This window comes from Cheilinus undulatus, linkage group 14 (assembly GCF_018320785.1).
Source record: "Cheilinus undulatus linkage group 14, ASM1832078v1, whole genome shotgun sequence".
Classification (NCBI taxonomy): domain Eukaryota; kingdom Metazoa; phylum Chordata; class Actinopteri; order Labriformes; family Labridae; genus Cheilinus; species Cheilinus undulatus.
This window is the reverse complement of record NC_054878.1, coordinates 18,225,952-18,250,008: the sequence shown is the minus strand read 5'-3', so window position 1 is coordinate 18,250,008 and position 24,057 is coordinate 18,225,952. Positions and strand designations below refer to the sequence as shown.

Below are 24,057 nucleotides of genomic sequence, written 5' to 3'. Positions count from 1 at the left end.
GTTGTTTCTGAGCATATTCTTTGTGAGCAGAGAAAAAACAATTACTCTCTCAAAATAGAAGCGCGACAAATTAGTTAATCTGTCGCCAACACAGTTTAACAAAAGCAATGTAATTGGCCATTTTCAAACTCACTGGTGCAAAACTGCAGTAAAACTCAAAAAGGGAGTGTTGTTTCTAAGCTCTGAACAAGGAATCTAATGTTGGACATTAGTAGACAGTATGTGGAATCACTCAAAATGTTTTTTGTATAAAATGCACAGACATATGGTTAATAATATGCAGGTACTGGCTTTTTTCCCCTTGATTTCATTTCCAGGCTTTTCCCCTTTTTAAACCAGGAAAAGGTTACACCTGATTTGATACTTTCTAAGACCTTTTTTAAGACCCTCTAAATGTATTTAAGCCCATTACACTGGTGACACAGTTATAAACACCAATTGTGCAGATGGTAAGAAGAAAATGCAAATAGTATTTGTTATTGTGGTATGCAACTAAATCATTCTTTGAGATAATAGCAGTGCTAATATTAACAGACTCTGTGCTAGTATTACACATGGTGAAAACTTCACTGCGAAGCTGATTTTTACTTGGCAGATAATGTGGTCAAGAGAACAACAAGATGTCATATATCAGAGCATGAAAAATACAACAAAAACAATATTCTGCTCATGTTTATCTTTAACAACAATGGAGTACTCATTTTCTGAGGAAGGAAGAATTGCTTATTCCAGTGTATTTGTTGGAAAAAATTTAAGTGGTCTCTTGAAAAATTAAGAGACCATTTTGACTTATCCTGTAACTACCATCACTCCATGCACAGAAGCTATTGTATTTAATAGTCTGTTAAATTTCAACACAGGTACACCTAATTCTACTTAATAAGGACTGATTTGGTGATAAGCCTTTTTGCACCAAAAGTGGCATTACATAACTCAGCATTAATATGTTAAACTGGTAAGGAACATGCTAAGAAACCTGGAAGCTTTAATAATCGAGATTTTTCAGCACTGTATATAAAACTCATCTGTATGGTCAAAGGCCTGACAGCAAAGCTGAGGATGGTGAGAATCTCCAGACACTAGAGCACAGACCGACCCTGTGGTGATAACTTTTTAAATTGTATCCAGTGCTTTGACAAGGTGCCACTAAACTGACAGATAATCACACTGGGTAAAGCTGCTGACAGTACTTTAAACTGTACTTCAGGAATCAAGGAGACATCATCTGTGACAGTGGGTGCATTGTACATGTTCACTGACAGGTGATACACTCTGCATGTAAAGCAAAAGCAGTTTCAGGCATGCTTTGATGAACAAATGCAAGTGTGAAGTATTATCTGATGAATGAGCACCCAGCAGGTTTTTCCTCTTTGTATCAAGAGCTTTTGTGTTTTAGTTAATATGCAGATTTCTGTACTTTTAATGGGAACTGATAAGGTTTTGCAGGTCATAGGTCAAAGTTCGAAGTCAGTGAGCCTCTTTTCATCCCTTTCTTCTATATCCAGAATCTAGAGAACAACTTGAGGGATTATCTTCAAAATGTGTGCAAGTATTCAACTATGTAATGATTCCATTTTAAAAGTTTAGGTCAAAAGTCAAGGACATTGAGCTTTCTGTTCATCCTTTGCTTATGAAGGTGATATCTGAATTATGCAAAAAGGGGTTTTCTTCAAACTTTGAAAATATGTTCACTCTGACTCCAGGATTTACTGATTATAGATGTTCTAAGTCCAAGGTGGAGGTCAGTGGGCCTTATGTACATTCATTGCTTGTGTATGCAATATCTCAGGAATGACTTGAGGGATTTTACGCAGACTGTGCACTCATGCCCAGTGTGACTCAAGGATGTACTGAGTAGATCTTTGATGTCATAGGTAAAAAGGTAAAGGTCAATATGCTTTATGTCCATCCCTTTGTTGTGAAAAAGATATCAAAAAAAAAAAAAAAAAACCATGAGGGTTCTTCATCTTACTAGGCACAATTACAGACTCTGATTGGGGCTGCACTGACTAGATTTTGAAGGTCAAAAGTCATTAGGGCCTCTTAATCTGTCTTTGTGAATACAATATTCAACAACTGCTGTCAAGGATATTTTTAACAAGCAAGCAAGACTGTTTAATGTGTCCATAACATAGGATATATTTGACAGTCATTTAGGAAACCTCCCATAGAAAGCATCTGGGAAGGGCACGACTTTTCAGAAAATCTCAGAAGCTGATTTGACGGATGTTCTGTCTGTAACACTTATTAGGGGCCAATCGGGCGACAAGACATGCACACAGGCATGTGCAGGTCTGGTAGTAACCTGAGCTTGGCAGAAAGGCACTGCGACAGTTTACAAACATTGGAGCCTATTGGTGGATAAAACTCATGCTAAGGCCAGCCAGGAGAAGAGCAAAACCATCTTTTCTGCCAAGAGAAGCTTTCAGTGTGGCTCTTAGCTCTTGTTTTAATAAAGGAATGTGGCCCAGTTCTGATTAGACTGCCACTAGCTACATCCGAGCTAATCGCTACCCTGGCAGCTATTGTATATACCAGCTCACAGTCCAACTAAACTCTGCCTGGAGCTACCGCCTTGTTCTGGTCCAATCTTAGACAGGGCACAGTTGTTTCGGACTGGATGGATTTGCCTGATGACAGACATGGAATCTGTCCAATCCACTGGCTTTGCAAGGTTACAAAAATCTGCACACACCTACTCTGACAAAAGGATGAACTGATTAGTTGCTTGAGAACAAAATATTTTAAAGATGCTTTGAGAGATTTCCTTCAAAATGTGCATGCATGTCAACTCTGACTCAATGATTAAGGGATTACATTTTGAAGGTAAAAGGTCAATGCTCAAGGTTATTCGGGTATCCAGTTTACCCCCTGCTTTTATGATTTCTACTAATCATACTTCCACATTAGCCACCCATCCTTTCTACTTGAGTCACCATTGCACTTTCACTGTCCGGATATTGAACACGTCACAAAAGCATATAACATCCAGGTGGTAGTTCTAGTTGATATAATGTTAAAAGAAGGTTCTGTATTAAAAATTCACAAATTTTGACATAACTGCGTGGTACTTATTTACATTAAAGATGACACACACACTTATTTTATGACTGGTGATTTTGTAACTAGAGTTGCCATAGTAGCCTCAATACTATCTAACAGTATCATCACTTTCAGTGCCGTCGTCATTACTGTCATTTCTGTTTTACTCCATCTGTGAAAGTGTTTGTACATTGTGTGTGAGTGTGGGTGTGTGTATTCAAAACAGTGAGTGTGTAAAGGTGAAGGGGAGATCAGGAAATAACATACAAATCCAGCCAAATGGTGTTTGGAATAAACGCATACAAACATAAGAGAGTTACGAGTGCAGGAGTTTACACAGCAGTTCACTGATGATAAAACAACATTGAGTGCAAATGGAGACAGGACAGACATCATTGTAAAATGTTTGCACCTGTTCCTGTCCACAAAGAAGAGACTGTGTAACACCTTTCAACAATATCAACTCTTTCTGTTTTGTCAAGCATACACAAGGAATGGAAGAGAGTGAGAAATCATAGTTGTATTAGCTGCTATTGTTACACACCTTTATACTGGATCAAACTCAATCAACGATTAATAAGGTCCTAAGAAACTTCAGAAAGAATACTTTGTTGTCAAAGTCAAGATGACTTAGCGTGACAACAAAGTCATCAAGAGGAAACTGAAGAAATCCTTGAGTCACCAACTAAAAGGGCAGCCAGGGAAAAAAAGCAAAGAACATCACTCCTAAACACATCTGACATTGAGTTTTTACTGCTGTCAAAACAGCACTTTGTCTCTCTGACGCTAAAATACGTCTGAAATCCACTTTAGGATCAGACTCTGATTAAAGAATTCATGACTAGATTGTAAAAGCCAAACCTTGAAATTAACAGTAATGTCCTTCTACTTCCTCTTCTCTATGACTCAATCCAACACGCCAACTTAAACTAGACCAAGGACAAATGACGCTGCTGTGCCCTGAGAAAGTTTACTGTCTGTGTCATGACACCAAATTAAAGACCTGAGGTTTGAAGCAGTGACTAGCTGTTCAGTGACCTTTACATTTAAGCTCCCTGGTTTTAATTTAATCTTTGCATAAAATATGTCTTAAGGAGAAAGTTGAGAAAGCAAAGGTAGTTTCCAGCACATTTTACAAGTGTGAGCTTAAGGCAGATCAAGGGAAGTCCTAAACAAACCATGACAATGTAAAGCAGTGCCTAAAATCACCAAGACCTGATACTGGGTTCACTATAAAGTGTGTTAAGTCTCCATAGTGCATTCTAAATTATGAAGCATTATCATTATCATAGTGGTGATTCTCAGGACCCCCATATCACATGGCCTCTGGTCTGGAACCCCATCCTGCAAAACTTAAATTTCTTTTATGTAAAGTAGCAAATACAAAAAATGAATATACAGCATCATATTATATCTACTCAATATACTGCTTTATATATTTCAACAGAGACAGTAACAGTAAACTTTTTTAAAATTTATTTTTCCCTCTTTAACCCTCCAGTATGACTCTGGACATTTTCTTCGAAAAGGTGGAAAAGGTGAATTTTTCACTATTTTGTAATGATTTCTGTGCTGCTGCAAATGGCATTATGATGTGTAGGAAGGTTTTCTTGATAAATTTTGAAATGTCAAATTCATCTTTATAAAGTACCTATAGTGTACTCTGTACAAATTTAGCACCCTAGTGAGCCATTCATGCACAAAAATGTCAACTGTAAAAAACATGATTTAAAAATAATATAAGAATATTTTTCCACATTCTTTTAAAAAGTATTTTTTACACCCACTTCAGTCCTCACCATAACTAACAAATATTTGAAAATCTTAGGGAATTTTATCCTTAATGTGGCAGATTGAGTATAAGGAGTCTCAGCTGTTCTATGAAAAAAAAAGATCAAAAAATTGAATTTTGATGCATTCTTGCATTTCATGTTTTTTCTGCAAAGTGTTCTATTAAAAGTGTTGCTCTCTAATAAGCCATTCGAGGAAAAACAACAACTGATATAAAATTATTACAATTTGATATTTTTCACATTATTGTCATTTCTTGTTATTACAGTAGACATTTTTGTCCACAAATAGCTTATTTGAGTAGTAAATATGAAGTCTCCCAGAAGATTGATATATTCAATAGGCATACAAAATTAACACGTAGATTTCAACACATAGATATTTGCTGATGAGTTCACTATTGTACACACAGAATGAGTTTCTACTAATAATTAACAAGCACTTAAAGTTAGACAAAAGGGCTGGGAAATTGACCAAGTTTCAATTTCAATTACAATTCTGGTTTTCCGAGGTCAAGAAAATGAGAAAATTAAGACTGAATGGCTACCGTGTTTTATTTATCTGGTATTATTCCATAAATCTTTATATATATATATTTATTTTCACATATTTATTTTATTCAGCATATTATATATATATATCATATATTATTTTTATTCAGCATGTGTGTGCAAAGTGTTTGAGGTGTTTATATTAAATGCATGTGATGCAGATGTAGTAAAATCAATTAGTGTTTGTTTTTAATAATAATCATGATCACAGTATCAATACAAATATCGATTGTGGATTTGGCCATGAGCAAGCAGCACTGCCAATAGCATTTATGCCTAAAGATCACATTCAAAATGTGTCACCTCACTGACTGTTTCAAGGGCTCCATCATCTCATGTGTGTGTTTACTCAATTAGATGTCATGCAGGGTTGACTAATCAACACAAGCTCTTAGCTCTTATGTTAATTTCCCAGAGTACTTGTACATATGTAGAGGATGTTGCCATCAACCACCACCAAACATCAATGTGACTGTCGGAGCTGAAGCATCATTTCTTCTGCTTTATCCTGTCCGATTGAGAAAATGTCTATTATATTTTGTGGTTGAATACAGTTTTTATTGTAAGATGCATACTTAAATGCAACAAATATGGATAACAAGCCATTTCAAGTCAAAAGGAAAAGTTCAGATGACCAGATGTTTAGATCAAGTCAAAGAAAATGACTTTCACCACTTGTCAAAGAGTGGAGAGCTCTCACACACTTTTATTTTTTTGGCCTTAAAACTGTAGAACATACTAAAACAATTAATTAAGCAACACAATGCAATATTTTTCCTTTTCAAGGAGGAAAACTGAAAAATAAAACATGTCTCCTGTATCATTTGAGTGGACCCATGCCTAGAGTAACAGTTAAACAGTTTCACTGAAACAGTAAATAGTCCAAACTGCATCTATCAGTGACAGCGCCTGTGTGAAAAAGAGCAAAGTAGGCACACCGAGTGCAGTTCTGCTGTGCTCCTGAAGAATCTGAGGAATGCTTTTACTCTGCAGGCCATCAGACTGACTCTCTAACAAACACACATTACAACTGGGCACATCATCATAGCTTGTTTAAATTGGTCTGGTGAACAGATGTGTAATACCACTGAGAATAAATGTGAGAACAAACATGATAAGAAACACTGTTCTAAATAGAAACAAACACGTTTGTGTTGGCACTGAGGGATGGAATGGCTGCCTTTCCTTATGCCCTAATAGAGTTTGGTCCTGGCTGTGGTTGGCATCAATTTGAGTTATTATGTGTGTGGTAAGACTGTTCTCAATGCTGAGAGACAAAGCAGATATCTCTACAGGTAAACATCACACACAGACACACAAAAGCCCACACAAAAGCCTCATCGTTTAAAATCCTTTCCTTGTGACAAAGGCACAGGAAACAATGACGAATTGGCGCCAAAGAGCATCTCTCAATTGTGTTTGAGGCAAATCACACTCAGCTGTTGTTATCTCTGACAACAGACGCACAATTTTCCACACACCGGCTGATCTGACCTGAAAAGTGCTCATTTGTCTCTTTCAAGTGTGTGTGTGTGTGTGTTGGGGGTGGGGGGGGGTTGATTGCTTATCCCCTCTATTTCCACATGTTGATGTACAATAGGTTGCCAACATTATAAATTCAGTAGTCCAGGTAGTGGTCCACTCATAAATATGAGTACATGTGTTTGTGGACTGAGCTGTGAGTGTTTGTGCAGAGGCAAAGTCTCAGTCAGCACTCCTGTCTGTGCTACAGTATGGCTGCAGTGAAATACCCTCATCTTAGCAAACATAAAATCAATGGTAGCTATTAATTAGTCTAAGTCTGACTGCCTGTGCTGATGCAGTCATACACACTTATAGAAAAGGAATAGATACTGTAGTTAAGCTGATCTGAGCTGGATTGGATTCACACGCTAAATAGTCTGTATAAGTGGGGCTTTACAATGATATTATAATGAATATATAACATCTTCTTGTCTTATGTTTTAAAATTTTACATTCTTGTTGCTGAATATCACTCTTTTATTTTTCAAAACATGTGGCTAGATTTCCTTAGCAGTTAGACTTGCTGTGTCACTACTTATGACTACTAAAGATGGTGCTTAAGATGTGAAAAATTGTGAGGGTATTACTTTAGGCTTATCTTGTAGTACTAGTATAATAATGGCAGAATCCCTGCATCAATGATACATTCCATTTTTCGTCTTGTATCATGTAGTGTCATGTCATATTTCATTATACCGAAGTGTGTCGCATAGAATTGAAATATACGGCACTGTGTCGTTTTGCATCCCCTAACATTGTACCGCACCATATCTTAAAGTTCCAATACCGTATTGTATTATAGCTTGTCATATTGTATCCTATCAGACCATACCATGTCCTACCATGCTGTATCATATCATATCATATCATATCATATCATATCATATCATATATACTTCACCATATCTTACTATAGTATATAGAATCATACCGTATTGTACTGTACTGTACCATACAATGCCATATAATACTGTATTGTATCCTATTGTAATGTTCCGTATCATACCTTACTGTATCTTACTATATTATATAGTACTATACCATATCGTACCATGCTGTATTGTAATGTATCGTACTGTGACGTATCGTATCATATATTCCCATCCCTACTGGCATGACTCACATGTATAGCATTGCATCACTTTATCATATCATATCATATCATATCATATCATATCATATTATTTCAGCATATCATTTCAGATCATCAAATCATATATCATATCATATTTTATCATCATATCATATCATATATCACATTACATCATCATATCATATCATATCATATCACATTATATCATCATATCATATCACATCATATTGCAACAAATTATGTGCCATCCCTTCTGGAATGGCTTGAATGTATGGTATTTTAATATATCATCTAATGTCATGTTGTGTCAAATTGTATGTTATGGTATCAAATCCTATAACATCATATCATATCATTTTGGTTGTATTTTGTTTTTGTTTGGAATATGATTTGGCCAAATAATCTAATTGCATTTTTCCCCCTTATATCACAACTGCAATTTAGAATGCAATTACTTTATAAGTTCCTCATCTTATGTATTTTTCAATAAACGCACCGCTTATCCAACAGGGATAAGTGGTATAGATAATGGATGGGTGGATGGAATATAACTAACATCATAATAGATAGACTCAGCATAAACTGTTCTTTTCTGTAGGAAAGTTTTCTATGTTCAGATGAAATTAGATGATGCATTAATCAAAATGAATTACATACTTTTATTTATCTACTTTAGTCACAGGAGTTAATTGACTGATTTGTTTAACTTACAGCCTTGTAAGCAATCATCATGACACCATAACAAATGTCTGGATGTCATATGCTTGACAAGGTAAGTCTGATATCATCTGGTATCTGAACCTTAATAACCCTGTTTCTGCTGTTACGAGAATCTTCACCAAAACTGGGATGGAAAAAAACTGGAAAGGTGAAACAACACATTGAACTATGGAATATTCTCACAGGTGTCATGTTAAGCACTGCAGGTGCAGCAGTTCAGATTTCTCTCTTTTCTATGACTGCTCTTTTACTGGTTTTAGTCAAAACAGAGAAAAACCTAACTTAATGTTGAGTCACTAAGATTACATTATAAGATTATAATAGGAGGGGGTTCAGTATCATCAAAAAATAGCATTCAATGACAAAAAACATGCAATTTGGAAGCCCTCATATTATCAAACCTCTCAACTCAAACCTGCCATGAATAACAGCAAAGACAGAAGATAATCCTGTCAGCAGTCTTTATAGCATCACTAATGCAAATAGAAATATGTCTTTTAATCCTCTTGGGTCCGTCTTCCATTCAGGCAATTTCCAAGCCCTTAATCACTTCCCATACAGCTTCTGATCCTGCTTTAATAATCTCAGGTGTACCATGAGCCTTTTTTTTTCTTTTTTACTCAAACGCCAAACGTGTCCACCACAGAATACCAATCAGGTTGCCATGGCGATGAGCACTGGATGGTGCAATGACAGAGAGAAGTGATAAAGTTGGATCGCTTCAAGCAACTGTCAGAGAAACGTGTGGACAAATGATTCCTTTGCTGTGCTAATAAAGCTGCTCTTCAAGCCTGAAGCACTGTAATATTCCACAGAAATACAATTCAAAGAAAATAGGAATCTCTTCTTCAACAATGTATTTTGTCAACAAAAACGTCTTTTCTAATGTTATTATCGGAGAATGGATTTATACACTAAATTGTCTATCCTGTTCTGGCATCTGTTTCTATCTACATCCATATCTTTGTCATATAATTGAGACGTGGATCATTCACATCTTCCCTCTATAACACATCAACTGAACAGACAAAAACTGGATGCTGGAAACGATGTGGACTCATGGATGCAAATTACGCACTTTATGGACAAAAGTATTTGGCCACACCTGTTAACTATTAAATTCAGGTGTTTCAATCAGACTTGTTAACAAAGGTGTATAAAATCAAGCATCTAGCCATGAAGTCTCCATTAACAAACATTTGCAATACAAAATGGGTTGTTCTGAAGGGCTAAGTTACTTCAAGCATGGTACTGTGATGGACAACACCTTTGCAATAGGAAGGTTGGTGAAATATCCTACTGGATATTCCACAGTCAAATTTAAGTTTTATTAGATAGTGGAAGCGTTTAGGAACAACAGAAACTCAGCCATGAAGCAGAAGACCACATAAAATCACAGAGCAGGGTCAACAACTGCTAGTGTGAATGGTATATAAAAGTCACCAATGCTCTGCTGATTCCATAGCTAAAGAGGTCTGAACTTTCACTGGCATTAATGTAGGCACAAAAACTGTGCAGCAGGAGCTTCATGGAATGGGTTTTTGTAGCCGAGCAGCTGCATGCAAGCCTCACATCACCAAGTCCAATGCCATGCATCAGACAGAGTGGTGTACAGCACACTGACACTGCAATGTGGAGCGGTGGAAACATGCTCTTTGGAGTGATGAATCACACTTGTCTGTTTGGCAGTCAGATGGGTAAGGCCGGGTCTGGAGAATGCCAGGAGAATGTTACCTGCCTGACTGAATTGTGCCAACTGTGGAGTTTGGACTGGAGGGATTATTGTCAAGGTAAGGTGATCCCACAGGATTTTTTGTTTGGTCTTTTTGTGTTCAGTTGTGAAAATCAATGCTTTAGTACTTCCATTTGCCAATCATTAGATTGAACGATGTTTTATAGAAACCAGCTCATTGTACTTAAACAAGTATGGGTTCTTCTTCCCTGTTGCAGTCAGAGAGAAATCAGATTAAAATTACCCTGAAAATAAATAAAATCAAACTGCTTCATTTACTTTTATGATTCCTTTTAGAATTCATGGAATTGAGATTAGTGGGGAAGATTTCTTTTAACCATAGGACAATGCAAATTATCCTACAATAAACTGCTGTAGCTATTCAAACACATGTAAGCTCATAGTCCACAAAGAACATCTTGATGGTATTACATAGCGTTTCACTGCACTGTGATGACAAAATCAATATTACTGCTGATGCCTTTAAATAAATCTGGCCAAAAAAGCCTGAACTACAGTGCAGGTTGTTTGCAGATGACATCACATCTTAAGAACTCTAGATGGAGGGGCAGGAAGTGATTTCTGCATAGAATGGTGCCATCAAAAAGCAAACATTTGTGTTGTTAATGGCTGTACCTAATGCTTGAATTATGGGGTTCTCAAGCAACTTTAGTGTCTGGAAAACAATGAAACGATGGCAGGTATGGATTAAAAACCTTTGTCCAAAGCTTGGACGAGTGATGTCAGACAATGCTTGTGTATGGTGTGTTGATACCATGAGGTACGGTTTGGTTCAGAATATTCTCTTACAGTTTGGCACAGTAAACCCTGATTTTGCTTGTATTATTATGTCCAGCCTTGCTCATAGAGATAGGATATCCATCTCTTTTTAGAGGTCAGGATCATTTGGTTCAGCTCAGTGATAAGTCTGTCTTTTTGCTCCCAAATGGCTCTTCATGTGGTACCAGTTTGGCTACTGGGATATGTGTCAAATAACGACAACATGGAAGAAAGGAAACTTGTTATCAACTAGGTCCCAGCTCCTGTGGTTCACATGAAATTGCCATTTCATAAAATAGACTGGTTTGTGAACAACACACCACTGTTCAGTTGCTTACCCCAGAAATTTTATTTGGTTCATAGTACAACTATTACAATTAAAAGCATGTTAATAACAAAATGCTTCTACTCTGGGTAAATCAGTAAACTCGTGGGAAAAATCCCTTTTCTTCCTCTTATCCAGGGTTGGGTTGTGGTGGCAGCAGGCTAAGCAAGTCCACATATATTCCCATCCCAAGTAACGTTTAGCAACTCTTCCTGGGGGGTTCATTGGTGTTCCCAAACTACTGTACCTGGTTCCTGGTTTAATTTTCCCTGTTTCTTAGGAAAAGTAATTACAATTTAAAAGGCTGGGGCTACAAAAAACTTCCGGTGCCCTCAAGTTCAAGCTTCAGGGCAATTAAAACAAAACCAGTCCAGCTGGTTTGCAATCACTCACCTTGTTCTGGTCCGTCCAATAAAGGAAGTACCCTTTAGGGTCAACTGTAAGAGTCACTGGGGTCACAGTGGTAGAGTCCTGGAGGAAAATATAGAGAAAAAGACATCTGGAGTCAATATGAGTGTCTGCTTACGTCTGTGTTTCCCTGTCTGTGTCTGTGTTTTTAAATGAGCACATGCTTCTGTGTGTATGGCGGAATATTCTCTGGGTAAACTAATTAATTCATTTCTCAGGATCAAAGCGTAGTTCTTGTTAAACCACTAGCATACCAGAATCTGAAATGACATTAAAAGCGCTGTTTATGTTGCACACATACACACACACACACACACACACACACACACACACCCAATCACACAATCCTTCCCTTCTAGGGAGCTTTTCCTCCAGCATGAGCTGGCATCACCACAAATGACCAAGCAGCCTGGTGTGCATTTGTCTGCAGGTTGTTACACAGCTGATGTTTCCATTTCCTCTCCTCTTGTAACAGACAGAATGCTTTCTCACACATCCTGCATGCAAACTGCTCCAAGCCCTCACACACCACACAAATACACTCACTTTGACCCTGAGGCATACATGGCAACACCAGATATTATTGGATGTTTCTATAAAAAGAAAGAGCCTTTGCTTTGTGTTCACAGTGGCTGTGGCTGAGCTGAACAGTAGCACATTGTCCTCCTCAATCAGCCATGGCTGCGAGATCACAGAGATGGAAGCTGTGTTTGCAGCACAGAGCTACAAAAATCTTCAAAGTGTCTTCATGTGGTGTCTAATGATGTTCTTATCACAGCACTGGGAGACAGAGCTAATGGTCGGCATCTGCTGCATGCTTGTCATACTCGGGTGTGACCCTGTGTGACTTGCGGGGCAGGATATCATGAGCCAAAGACAGCAGAGGAGGAGTTTCAGTTAGGGTGCAGACGACTATTAGTGCTCAGTGATTTCATACTGTTGAAATAACCTGATACATATGATCCATGACATGCAAATAAAATCCATCCTCTTTTGGATTCATGGAGAATGTGAGTGAATGGCTGCTGCAAGCCACCATGGCTGCTGATCATTGCCGTGAAATCTAAATATTCGAGACTCAAGAGGAATCGCTTTGGCCCTGTCTACATGGCTGAACAATCTGCAGGCTTGACTGAATGACAAAAGATGCAGCTCATACCAGTGAACACATGCAGTTTATACTCACACAGTACTTCAAGCCTGGGGACACAAAAAAGGCTCAATGGTTGCAGTTCTTAGATTTGACATCTACTACCAAATGTAGCTCCAAATCTCTGATCCCCACTCAAGCTCTGATCCAATCTCCTCAATTTAATTTGCAGAATAATTTATCTCTCCACTCCTCCAAGATGGCATCAGTTACTCCTAGAAACTTTGAAAAATTCAGACTTGGAGTAATGATTTTACAGTTCATTGCTTTAATTAGAAGAAAAAATTCAATAACTCTCAAAGTGGTTAAAACGTGATGTCTGATGGATCGTCTGTGATGTCATAGAGATAGTCAGAAGAAGGCTTAAGAGCAGTAGGGATGTGCCTAATGATGTGAGAGCTGCTTCTTCCCTAATGTCTCTCACTCTCCATGGCCACTGCTGCGAACACATTAAGCCATTATGGACTTCTTCTCTCAAGGGTCTGCACATTTAGGAAAAACACGAGTACTTACAACAATGTGGATTAGAGTTCAGAGTGATTTGTCGAGATTACTACCTTCCGGTAGCAGTGCAGCTCCTGCTTTTTTATTGTCTTTTGACTGTTTGGTGGATTTGTCATTAATGGGAAGGTGGCGGTAGCAGATTTTGTTTTGCTGAATTAAAGTGAGATTAGTGGCTGACTTTTGAAAAGTACGAGCACCCTGAGGGAACAAAACCCAGGCGGGAGACATTACCATCTTTTCAGTGAAGAGTTTGTACCATTAGCCATCACCTGAGGGGCTGTGTTAGAGAGGGGATTTGAGCTCAGCATATTTCTGTTTTGTATGCTAATGACACGTTCTACTACTTTAAAGGGATTTTTGAGGCTCCCCGTGGAGGCTGATAATGTCTTATTCAATACACAGCAGACTAAAGGCGGCTGATATAAGATTATAAATATCTCTGTTTACACGCGGCCAGCATCATCTTTCACATATCCCACGTCTTTGCCAGCTGCTGTCAGTGATCTTTAAGACGAAGGGTCCCTTTGCTGGAGGCTTTGGATGCCTGCCTATTCTCTCCTCTCTCTTAACAGAAGCAGCCTTATGACACCCATTGGTGCTGAATGGGCCGTTTGAATGGAGTGAGTAAAACAATGTTTTAAACTTCAACCAGGAATCTCCTGGGCTACCGCTGCCACAAGTTGTCTTCAAGTGGCAGCAACAAAAACACGGTGTGTGTGTTTGTGTGAAGGGCACAGAGGGAGGTCTGGGATTTTGAGGGTTTCACAAACATTTCAAAAGGTTTTCTCAATGCTCTCCAATCTTGTGATATTCCAAACCCAGTGGGCTGAAGTCTGCAGCTCTTCTCTGCAGCAGCCACTCTGATCTGTGGACCTCTTGGTTAAGTACAGCATGACAGGCATCTTTGCACACGGTACACAAAATCCGACACATGGTTTGACACCAGTGATGTAAAGAATTCTGATGAAATCTGCAATTTATGCTTGCACTGAGCACATTTAACAATTGCCAAGATAAACTCATTTCAACAGAGTTAAGAGAGAAGTCCAACATTGAAAGGGATGCACGATACTATCAGCAGGATATCAGTATCAAAGTGCAATTCTCAAAAACGCAGAACTTTAGTTAACTCTCTTTTTTGTCCATTTAGACTGCGTGCATGTAACAACTGCATCGTGGCTTGTTATTTCATATAAATGGGCATGTTAACAAGTCAGGACTTTCACACTGCCTGCATGAGCGTCACATCTCCTGCACTGAGATTCTTGAGAATAGAAGGCCTGCTATTTTTTACAATAAACTGCAAGTGTCTCTTGGCCAAAGCAGACAGGAAAATTATAAATTCAAATCAATATTTACCTTGCTTTAGCAGTACCACATTCAAAGAATATGTTCGGCAATCTGTTTCTAAATGAAACTGACAAATGCCATAAGTAGACGTGCATCATAATGAAGCTGTTCTGTAAATCACAACCGTTGCTGGAGCTTTATGTTTCCACATCAGTAGAATAATCCACAGGCAAGATGAACACAGTTAAACTTGCAAAGCAGATGGATTGGCCAGATTCCATGTCTGTCACCGGGCCAATCCATCTTGTGTAACAAATGTGCCAGGTGTAACCCAGTGAAATAATGTAAATTTATATGTATTGAGCCATCCTGCCTGCCTGCTGGAGTGACCTCGTGCCCGTCATAACAACGGCTGGTTGTTTATTTTCTTCCCCAAATTTCTTTAATAATTTCCTTATACTGTTTAATTTGTTTACAACCGTCCATACCGCACACCAATCCATAACTAATTATCCAATTCGGGCTCATCCCAAAACCCATAAATATCCGGTGCACAAGGTCACTTCCTCTTTCATTGGCCTCACCTGATGAACAAACAGGTGGCACACCTGGATGGCATCAAAGATTACATGCACTGACATCAATGAATGATTGATTCTTACTTACTAGAAACTCAGTGGTGAGTCTCATGCCTTTTGTTTCTTATTATGTGCAGAGTTGATTTAAAACTCCCGCTAAATGTGTTAATTCCTCTGCAGGACTTGCAACTAGCTCTTTGCCAAACCTCATTAAGAAAAAAGCTAATTTAAGCTACGAGCAGCTGCACGCCGGTTGTCATTAACGTATTTGTATGTATGTTTGTTAACTTACTTGAGATGTAAATTGTAAATCAGCTTTGCCGAATGTTTGGATGCATTGTGTTGAAAAAGAGATTTTGTTTCTTAAATGAATTGCTTAATATAATTGATTAAAAATGAGCCTGACCTATCAGCATCATGTGAAGAGAACAAGGTGGTCGCTATGCATTATGACTGTGTGAATGTGTTTGTGTGTATGTGAGTGTATATGCCTGTGGGTGATCTACAGCTCTGCAGCTTTAAGATAATGTTTAATTTCGACTTCTTTGTGATGTTTTATAACTGATTTTTTAATTGTGACCTGCCAAGGGACTATAGATGTAAATTAGCTTTAAGCTAACTCAGGTACAATGCACCAAATGAAAACATTTATGTTTTTTATTGTACATGGTTACTTTATAAACAAACAAACAAATAAATAAATGCACTGGGCTTAGTTATAGTAGAAGTCCATAGCAAAGGCTGCTGTAGGTGTAGCATTAAGCTTAGATGTAGCAACAATAAAGCAGCAGTCTGAGCAGAATAACATAACTGAAAGCTTTTCATAATGGAAAAGATGTTTCCGCTCTCCTCCTGACATGCTTTGGCATAAATCTGCAATAGTTTAGTGTAGCAATAAGCATGTAGCTGTAGTATAGTGGCAGTTTCATCATAACTGGGCCACAATCTTATTAAACAAGAGCAAAGACTGAAAGCACTGAAAGCTTCTCTTGGCAGAGAAACATTTTTGAGTTATCCTCTGACGAGCTCCACAGTTCATAATCTGTGGCAGCGTCTGTCTGTTGAGCTCAGGTTACTGCCGGAGCTTTGCATGCCTACTTCTGTCTTGTTACTCTGATTGGCCCAAAATTAATGTGACACACAGAACGTTCATCCAGTCAGTTTTAAATATATATGTTTTTTAAAGTCCTGCCCTTCACAGATGCTCTCTATGGGAGCTTGCCCAGATGAATGCGAAATAATTCCATACAACGAATATATGAAACAGTCTATCTGCTGTGTCAAGTTAAAACTCAGCACAATTAGGTGCGCCGGTAGTCAAGTGGTTAAGGTGCACGCCATATTCGCAGGCAACCCGGGTTCGAATCCGCCCCCTGGCACTACTTCCTGCATGTCTCTTCCCTGTTTCCAACTCTATCCACTGTCCTATCAAATAAAGGCAAAAAAGCCAAAAATAAATCTTGAAAAAAAAAAAAACACAGTGTAATTAAAGTAAAGGCATGTTAAGTTATACTGTGAAGATACTCACTTTGGCAATTAAAATACATTTTAAATATAAAATACAAGTGATACAAAGAAATTTCTTATGGGCGTGAAGATGGCCTAGCGCTCTAAGGCGCAACCCATGTACATACACGGCCCGGGTTCGAATCCAGCCCGTGACCCTTTGCCGCACGTCTCTCCCCACTCTCCCCCATTTCAGACTCTATCCACCATCCTCCTCTGTCCAATAAAGGCACTAAAAAGTCCAAAAATAAATCAGAAAAAGATTTTTTTTATTTTTCATCACTGAATGTCTATATTTGATAATAATTTCTTAATAATTTATGGAAAAATCAAATGCTTTGTTCTTATTTAATGTCTGTTTCTAAATACAGACGAATACTAAACAGATATAAACTTGCAAAGCATATTGATTTGCATTACTCCTTGTCAACGTCAGGCAGATCCATCTTGCAAAGCTCCAGACTGCAAATGATCCAGGTCTGAAAATGAGCCAGAGTCATTTGAGGAGAATGTAGCTGTAACTATGGGTAGGTTTTGGTTGTTCTGGAAGCCAATAGCAATGGCTGCTGCCAGGGTAGCGATTAGCTCAGATGTAGCTATGGTATGGCAGCAGTATTACCAGAACTGGGCCACATTTATTTTTTAAATCAAGAGTTATGAGCCACACTGAAAGCTTCTCTTGATGAAAAGATGCTTCTGCACTTCTCCTGACCAGCCTCTGAATGAGTTTTATCAACAAACTCCACCGTTCTAACACTAACGCACGGCCTGCTTGTGGATCTCAGGGTACAACTGGAGCTACCTAATTTTTCTTGCTGCTCTGATTGGCCTGTAATGAAAGTGAAACACAGAAAATTCATCCAGTTACCTTCTGAGATATTTTTAAAGTCCTGCCCTTCCCATATGCTCTGTATGTGGGTTTTCCTAGATGGATGTGAAATATATCCTTTGCAATGGATATGAAACGCTATCTGTTGTGTCAGGTTAGACTTGGTGTTCTGTACAATAAGAGTGAACATTTTAATATCAATCTAACCATGACTAAAATGAGTACGGGAATACCAAAATATGTGATATTGATAGAAATCCACTATTTTGCATTCCTGTCAAAATTGGAAAACCTGCAATTTTTGAGGGGGGATAACACAAGCTACGCCGTTACTTCACTGATTATTTGTATTAAAAGGAAGCAAAACTTCAAAAACTACATCCTTTTCATAAGACAGGTGTGGTTGGAACAGAATTCATGAATCAAAAATTGCAGGCAAGCCCCTGCACAGTGTCTAAATTGAGAAAAAAGCATTCTTGCTCCAAAACATTTCAAGCTGTTTTAGTGCAATTTAGACAGTGAGCAGAGGTTTCCATGCAATTTTTGATAACTGAAAGCAAGAAGATACCTGGTCTTCTGTTTTTGCTGCTGTTGTATTTAATCGGGTATTGATTTTATTTATTTTTTTAAGTTTCACATCCTAGTTTTGGGACAACTCCTGCAGCAATAAAAGGAAAGTGCTCTAATTCTAGTCTGTTCTGCTGCCAATCTATTGCAGGTCTCTCTCTTTTCCTGGTTCTTCTGTGTGAATCTTTCCATGAATGATATAGAGAGGAAAGAGGGAGGAAGGAGTGCATGGGAAATAAAACAGAGTGAGTATCTGTGCATGTCTCCGAGGGTGTGTGTGTTTTCACAGGAAACGCCTGGTGGGCATTTTTTTCTGGAGATAGGCCCACATGTACAAACTACAGTACACAAACATGGCTGTTAGGGGAAACAGGCTCACACCTCATGCACATGCACACCCCTCTCATAACATACCAACCAGAGGGCTGAAGGGGTGAGCGCTCGCTCTCATTAGTATTTATTGGTTAAGGAAATGCTCAAGCTTCCTTGTTTAAGCAGGAGCTTGATGATTGACAGAGTGGTAGGTTTGTAAGAGCGCATAATTTCCTCTCTGCCATCTGTACTGACCACATTCACACCAACAATTGTCCGTCTGATGCCATCTGCACTGCTTGAATCACCTGAGCTCTGTGAGGGTGAGAATTTCACTGTGAATGTTTTAGGAATGATCAAAACAAGTTGTTCTCCAAATTGTCGCCCGTCTTTAACAAGAATGAAAGCAGAGTTTTTACAAACAAATCTGAACACCAAAATATCTGGCAGCTGCAAACTGTTGGTTGGATTTGTAAATGACAAAACATTTAGTAAGGAACACGACAACGCTCAGGGTGATAAAAAAATGGAGGCACCATGTTAAAAATCCCTCAAAGCACCCTCTACCCTCTCAATACTCTCAGCGCAATCTGTAGCAAATGTAGCAGAGCATCAAAGCTGAGCAGTAGCAGTAAGCCATACAATTAAATTAACTGAAAGTATGTTCCCCACAAATTCACATTTGGTGCCTTAACGGTTATTAAAGATTTTCTCTCTCTTTTATGTATTTGAGCTGCAGTAACTAGGACATTAATAGATAAGTGGACCAAGGGAATTGATGGCCAACTATTTTCAATCCGTCATTTCATCCATTCATTATCTATAATGCTTATCCTAATTAGGGTTGCTGGGGGCTGGACCTGATCCCAGCTGTCACTGGGGAAGAGGCAGGGTTTGACCTGGACACACCGCCAGTCAATCTCAATCTGACAATGGGAGACAAAAAAAAAAAACATTCACTCTCACTCTCACACCTATGAGCACTTTGAGAGCCACTACTTTACCAAAACAGCATGCACATCAAGAGTCTTCTTGCTGTAACATTTTCACATTGTAACATTTCCATTTCTAAAAGATTTTTAAATACTTGCTGCTTTGAGCTTGTTGAATGTGAGGTTTTGCTGGTTTTACCCAGAGATAGACTGCAAAAAAAGAGTTTATACTACTATCTACCAAAGCTGCTTACAGGATTGCCTGGCTCCTGCTTTTTAGGCTCTCCCTACTTGTGATTTATTGGTGATATCTACTACTTTTTGCCACTTTTAACTTTTGCTGTTGGTTCCCCTTTCTAGCAACGGTTTATGCCACTTTACACTAATTCTGAGCAATTTTTACCATTTTTTGCCCATTTGTAGCCCTTCCATTGTGGCACTTTATGCCAATTTTTGCCACTTTCCATCCTATTATACCACGTTTTTGCCAATTCATGCCCATTTTTTGCCACTTTTTACCTTTCATGTCACTTTGTACCCATTTTTTCAACTTCTTTTTGGGACTCTTATCCATTTTTTTTTCTTCCATTTGTTTTGCCCATTATTTGTTCCTCTTTTTGCCAATTTGTAGATCTTTCTTTAAGGCACTTTTATCCCTTTTTTCATTATTTTTTCCTCTTTAAAAAAAATCAGTGCTTCAGTGGCCTTCAGTGCTTCAAAGCTGAAAAGTAAATGCTATAGACATATGAAAATAATGATCACTCTGTTTTCACTGTCTGTTTTTATGTCAAAGGGGAATATCTCAGTAGAGGTATGTAAATGGTTTGCAATGATTAATTAAAATTCCCTGATTGAATCATACTGGCCACAAAGTTTGTCAGCCACGAAAATGCCCTGTATGCTAGATCACCAGTGCAGCCCTGGTTGTGGACAGTGTTTTAAAAAATAAATAAAAGATGTAACGGTGGCTCTGTGAAACTGAGAAAAGAAATTTCACAGTTATTTGTCACAGAAATGATTATTTGACTAATGAGAATATTGTAGGAGGCAGTGCAGATGTGTGCAAGTGATTATTTCTTGAAATAGATACCATGTTTATTGGTTTGATTAATATTGGCACTAGATGGTGATAATGAGTCATAACAGTTACTTGGTGAGGTGGTTGGTTCAGGAGGTTTTAGATCAAATGTGAACAGGAAGTTAGGTGACATATGTGGTTGGACCATACGGTTAAATGATTGGGATTTATATCCTCATATTATATTATCATTAAGGAAAATGAGTCTTTTTTAACATTTGGCAGTAAATATTGGGTTTTTGGAGAGATATACAATATGCTAATATGTAGAAATTCATCTTAGCTGTTTGTAATATCCAGAGCAATATGTGGATGGAGTTCAGCGTAAGGGTCAATTATCAGTTAATTATCAGCCTGGCCAATTATTGAGGTCGATATTTGGCATTTTACTTTATCGATAATCAATACAGTTAATTGAAAGTGCACTACTTTGGTTCCACTACAAAGTGTGTCTTCCCCTTTGGCTTTATTTTCACTCTCCACGGTCTAACAAAATGTCCTGCAGACAACACAATCTGACTGGCTAGATGTCACATGAGTACTAGCCAATCAACACTTATCCTGGGTGCCATTACTTCAGTAAGCATATAGCATTATTTCTGTTTTCCTGCTGCTATTGTGTTGTTTTCTGCCGTTTCCCATGCATGCAGAGCTAGGACTAAATCCTTTATTTACCTTAATTCTTTGGATCATGTAGTTTTACATTTACCACATTAAGAATATTTTGGACATCAGTTCCAGATATTGCTTATTGGTCTCATGAACTGCCAATAATCAGTATTGACCCTGTAAGTATTGAGCCCTAGTACAGAGTCTGACCTAAAACTTCTGCCCTTAAAACCAACTCTGGAGTTTAAGGATAAACAAAGGGAGGCAGGTTCATATCCACTGACACTGATATTAGGACTTAAGGATTTCCAAAAATGATCTAATTATGATTTTTTCCCCCATTACGATTTGATTTGTGACTATTATTACGTACCTCATTTTGTGTATTTTTCAACAAAGTCAAGCAATAAATCATTTTATATTACAACCTACATTTAGTCAAGCAGCATGCTTTGACTTTCCAGGGAGCGCATAACCCCATATGGATAGATGCATTTATGACAATGAGCATTGAAAACAATTAAATTATTCAGAAGCAATGAATCCAAATTAGCAGCATCTGAATAGAAGGGAGCAACAAGCTTTATGCTATAAAGGAGGAGGCTGGGGTGGAGGAGGTGAAGCTTTGCCTGCAGTGGCGTGATGCATACGTACTGATGCAAGCAGCGATTAGTGAGCAATGCGTCATCTTTAAGTGTTGAGAGAAAGAGCTATGATTAACTGTGGTAGCTGGGAAGCCATAATTGGTGTCACCTAGCTATCAGCCAATCACAGCTAGGAGTATGACTTACATGAACTAAGCTTCATCAATATTAGATAGAATGAACTAGGGCAGAATGATTAAAAATATCACAAAAATATTGCAATTATTGTTGCTCATATTGCAAATGTGATATCAACTGATTTATTGAATGGGAATTAGTTTTTATGTCACTCGTTTTAATTAAAAAAGGGCAGTTTTTGTAAACCATTTCATAAAAAATGACACTTGAATGTTTGCAAAATGTGCATAAAATCTCTGCTGCTGCAAAAAATGAATGTATTAAACTGGTATTTTTACATATTTCAAACATATTTCAGTATAATTTGTAACAATAATCTTAAATCGCCACATCAAGTTCCATTTGTCTTAGAAATTCTGACAGGCTAGGCTCTAATGATTTAAATTCAACTACATTTTTTATAAGCTTGGATGTATTGCCTTCACAAGAGACAACACCAGCTGTCTGCACCAATACCAGATGACCACAAAGATCATTCCATGTTTTTATAAAATGATAGCAGTCATTACTGTCTATAATATTCAAATACTCTTACAATAAAGAGGTAGTGGGAACCAGAGGAATGTGTTCAGCTATAGACGGGCTGTAGGAGACAATCAGTGAAAGTCCCCTTCATAAAAGATGGCGAGCTTCTGTGGCTCAAGAAGTGATGAAGAAAACCAATAAGGTCACTCAGTGGGGAAGTCAGTTATGAGTGAAACAGCTGATCCCCTACATGATCATTAGAAGATGAATGTTGTTGGAGTGCAGGTGCAGCAGTGCGCCATAGCTTTGTCCATATAGGACTGCTACTACTGTCATGTTTTCACCAGCTACACATCAGCAGCGTGCAATCAATTTTAATCAAGGTCAGTGCACTCCAGCCACACTCTTAGTGCTTCGGACAAATGAATACAAAACATAAACAAGCCCGATCGTTTCTGACTGTTGCCTACACGCTCAGCTTCGATACGCTAATTAATAGTTAATTGATAAAAGCTTTTCCAGTGGGAGGGGCGAGCTTAATCAAAATGTTTAGTCTGAATTAATGAGCGCTGTACTCATAATCAAACATGAAGCGCTGTCAAACACGCGTGCACGCAATTGCGCGCGCACGTTCGCGTACTATAATAGGGGAAATGTAAACAAAGCACATGTCTGCAGATAATAAAAAGCTTGAATTTCTTTGTATAGTAAACAGCAGTCCCTTTCAGAGCGGTTCACAGTGACGGTTACATGTCATGGCTACAGTTGCGCGAGTAGCCCGTTAATACATTGAACATGTGTTCAGATAAAGCGTGCAGAAATCATCCATTAGTAGAAGAAAAAAAAACAGTCAATACTGGACTCTTATGCCAATACTTACATCATCCCATTTCATAAATTTGTTGCCCTTTCTCAGGCTCTCGGGGACGGACACTGGCTTGAGCTGCAGCGCATGAACTCCAGGCTGTGCCCCTGCCATTGACTCATCTACTCTTCTCGACGCACGGCACGGCTAGAAAATGACTCACTTCACTCTCTTCTGCTCTTATTTCTCTCCCCTTCCTGTTGTAATCTGCTTAAAAGCAGGATATCGGAAGCCCACTACTGCTGCCAGTATGTCATGCCCGCATTGACGGCGGCGGTGGCGCGTCTCAGGCTTTGGAGAGGCTGTGGAGGCGCAGCGGACCGGGGCCAATAAACTGACTGACGGGCTGACTGAGAGACATGCAGCTGAAGACGAGGAGAGAGCGAGAAAGAGAAGGAGAGAGAGAGAGGAAGGGAGAGAGAGGGGAGGGGGTGATCTGAATGAGTTGCAGTCTGGTTTTAAATTGTACGAGTCAATGCGGGGACAAGATCGGTGCTTGAAGTGATCTAGCGCCCCCATGCGTCCGAGGTAGTATGGTGGAAGTGAAATGCCCCAAGTTTTGTTCGAGTGTCCTTCCAGGTGCATGCAACACCAAGCAACAAGTGTGGATGATTCATAACATCT

At 38.6% G+C, this 24,057-nt stretch overlaps 1 protein-coding gene across 3 annotated transcripts in view; it reads right to left on the bottom strand.

Annotated features, from left to right (window-relative positions):
* Positions 1 to 23,751, bottom strand: part of LOC121521733 (1-phosphatidylinositol 4,5-bisphosphate phosphodiesterase beta-1) — a 226,430-nt gene extending 202,679 nt beyond the window's left edge. For all 3 annotated transcript variants that reach the window (XR_005992885.1, XM_041805887.1, XM_041805888.1), the window contains exons 1-2: positions 23,449 to 23,751; positions 11,952 to 12,029 (exon numbers count right to left, since the gene is read on the bottom strand). Coding sequence is in view for 2 of the 3 variants with exons in the window: in XM_041805887.1 (XP_041661821.1) it covers positions 11,952 to 12,029; positions 23,449 to 23,547 (177 nt within the window). In the remaining variant the exon portion in view is untranslated. The remainder of the gene's footprint in view (positions 1 to 11,951; positions 12,030 to 23,448) is intronic.
* Positions 23,752 to 24,057: the final 306 nt, after the last annotated feature.